We start from the raw sequence: 2,500 nt of genomic DNA on the forward strand, positions 1-2,500 counted from the left end.
ATCATATTGATGCAGAAACTGATATAACACAAGGATCAATTAAAGTACACTCATCAAAAATTGATGTTATAAGAAGATTATTTGTGAATAACACATATCAAGTTCAGTTCTACAAGTCAGTGGTCAATTACATTCCTGGAGATGGGTTCCAGCTTCGATACTGTTCAGTAGACCTCAGTGAGAGTGAAATTACCCATTACTCCAATACCAGCATCATCATATGTTATCCAAAGGATTTATTGGATGATAATTTTCATGGTCATTATACATGCTCAGATTATCAGGTAACAGATAGGTAAATACTCTAAAGAGACCATCGGTATTATGGTTGTACTGTATAAGCACTGATAAACCTATAAAAGGTTTACAATTATGGAGGTAAAGTGGTAGTACACTAAAATCCAAGGTGTTTTGTAGGCACCAAGAGATCTGATGAGTGATTGCAGGATTTCTTAACTTGGTATTAAATGCAAAAATCCCATATTGCTGACAGAGCAAACCACACCTATGTTGTAACCTGACACCATGATGAGTTCACTGAAAGCCTTTAATGGGAATGAATGCAATTAGTTGTACAGCAAGTCACTAGTGTAGTTTGATGTTTAAGGTGAGGTACTGAACTCATTCAGTTCTCCAATTGGAATGGAGAAGCTATATCATTAGAAATCCTCTAATAAAAGCAAACCATATATAGGTACATGCAAGAGGATGAGAACTCTTTTAACTATAAATGGACACTACATTAGATATTTTAGTGGTTATGCTAAACAGGTTGACTCTACAACCTACACAAAAGAGGAAGAATAACACTTCTGTAGTGAGTAGACTAAACAAAACAAATCACACGGGGTCTAGGATCTAAAGTCTTGTGAAAAATAACTGACATAAAAATTAATATATCAACATATTTGAGAAATATATTGAGAAGAGTAGAACATAAAATGTGTAAGAAAACATCAACTTTGAAGAAGAATCTCCCAAGCAAGCTAAGAGCTAGGAATAAACAAACTGAAGGGAAATCTTGAAAGAGAAGCTACAAAGTTTCAGAAATATATCTGTTACAAGGTGGGAATCATTATGGTGTTGTTTCCCAAGATTTTATTGTTAACTCTGTTAAGAGTAGAACAATTTTGTATAGTCACTTTTATATAATTTCTTTACTTACATACAAAATTCTCATGAACTCATGTAGGAATGTAAACACAAACATAGAGTTTGCAGTATTTAACTTGACTAAAAACATGAAGATATGTCAGAATTAACCTTATAAATAACTGTGGACAGCCACCACATGATGCATACCTTTGACCCTCAAGTTGGCTGCCACCTCACAGTGTGCTAGGAATAGCTAGGATCATCACAGGCAGTATCAGATTCACTCAAACTCACAAACCCTGAATCGGATGTTGAGTGCCTTAGCTCACTAAGCTGTAGAGCCTAATGGGTTGGTTTTGATTTGAAAACAAAATAAAGAAAAACATATCAATAAAAGAAAACTAAATCTAATCTACATATGCCACTATAAGGGACCATGTAACCCAGAGTAACAACTATTGGAGTATTTCTAGCATCAATAAAGTATTTGTAATCCAGATTGATAACCAATGAAGTATTTGCAACCCAAGCTGAAAAGCAATTAGTATTTGAAACCTAAACTGAGATCAAGTGAGGAAAAATAACTCCAACTAAGCATTATTTGCCTTTTTGTAACTAATGCAAAAATGCCATTGTGTAAACAAAGAATAATGTCCTACCTACAGTTATTTTTGTAGTTGTTATTGCTGTAATCAAAATTAATAAGAAAGACAGAAGACAAAAACACCACATATTCCTTTTCAGGCACACTTCTAGACAACTCAGGTACACTCAGAAATTGTTCTTGAAAAAAATAAAAAAATGAAAAATGCACAGTGTTGTGACACACGAAAACTTCATATCACCTACAAGCTTCACATAAGTAAGAAATATATGTTAAGACAATATGTTAAATCATAGACAGAAAATTTAGCAGGTTACCCATAGCTAACCACAATCAATTTCAACGTTGTAAACATTGATTTCTGTAATTAAGATTCAAATTCTGGTAACACAATATTGCAGTTGAATATCAATAAAAAATATTCAGTTAGAACCTCTAATCATTTAGATAGCATCCAAGCAAAGAAATTTACTTCATTATTATCCTCCAAATGACTGTAATGCCTATTCACTTCCAGTGCACTATTTTCATAAAAAATCATTATGATACACCAAGGGAAGACAATAAGAAAAACATGTATTTAATATCTTTTTATACACTGAATCTTTCTTGACAAACTGTAAAACCATCTTCCTCCCATTCTCTCTTTGTGACCAGCATTTCTGGAAAGTGCGCTGATCGGCTTATGGCAGCTCCTCCTCGCCAGCTGTAAGTTGTTGGGCTGCAGGACAGAACATTCATGATAGGGTATAGACGTCTATGCCAAATTTTGTAATGGTATATGGTGAAAGAAAAAAAAAA

At 33.6% G+C, this 2,500-nt stretch overlaps 2 protein-coding genes across 3 annotated transcripts in view; one reads left to right on the forward strand and one right to left on the reverse strand.

The window, feature by feature from the left end:
- Positions 1–2,131, forward strand: part of LOC113810937 (uncharacterized) — a 13,801-nt gene extending 11,670 nt beyond the window's left edge. For both annotated transcript variants that reach the window (XM_027362593.2, XM_027362592.2), the window contains exon 5: positions 1–2,131. This exon is cut by the window's left edge and continues 319 nt beyond it. In XM_027362593.2, the coding sequence (XP_027218394.2) occupies positions 1–299 (299 nt within the window). In that variant the 3' untranslated portion in view covers positions 300–2,131.
- A 145-nt stretch (positions 2,132–2,276) lies between these two features.
- Positions 2,277–2,500, reverse strand: part of Arp6 (Actin-related protein 6) — a 12,783-nt gene continuing 12,559 nt past the window's right edge. The window contains exon 8 of the mRNA XM_070122624.1: positions 2,277–2,420. Coding sequence (XP_069978725.1) covers positions 2,291–2,420 — 130 coding nt within the window. The 3' untranslated portion in view covers positions 2,277–2,290. The remainder of the gene's footprint in view (positions 2,421–2,500) is intronic.

This window comes from Penaeus vannamei, chromosome 6 (genome assembly GCF_042767895.1).
Source record: "Penaeus vannamei isolate JL-2024 chromosome 6, ASM4276789v1, whole genome shotgun sequence".
Lineage (NCBI taxonomy): Eukaryota > Metazoa > Arthropoda > Malacostraca > Decapoda > Penaeidae > Penaeus > Penaeus vannamei.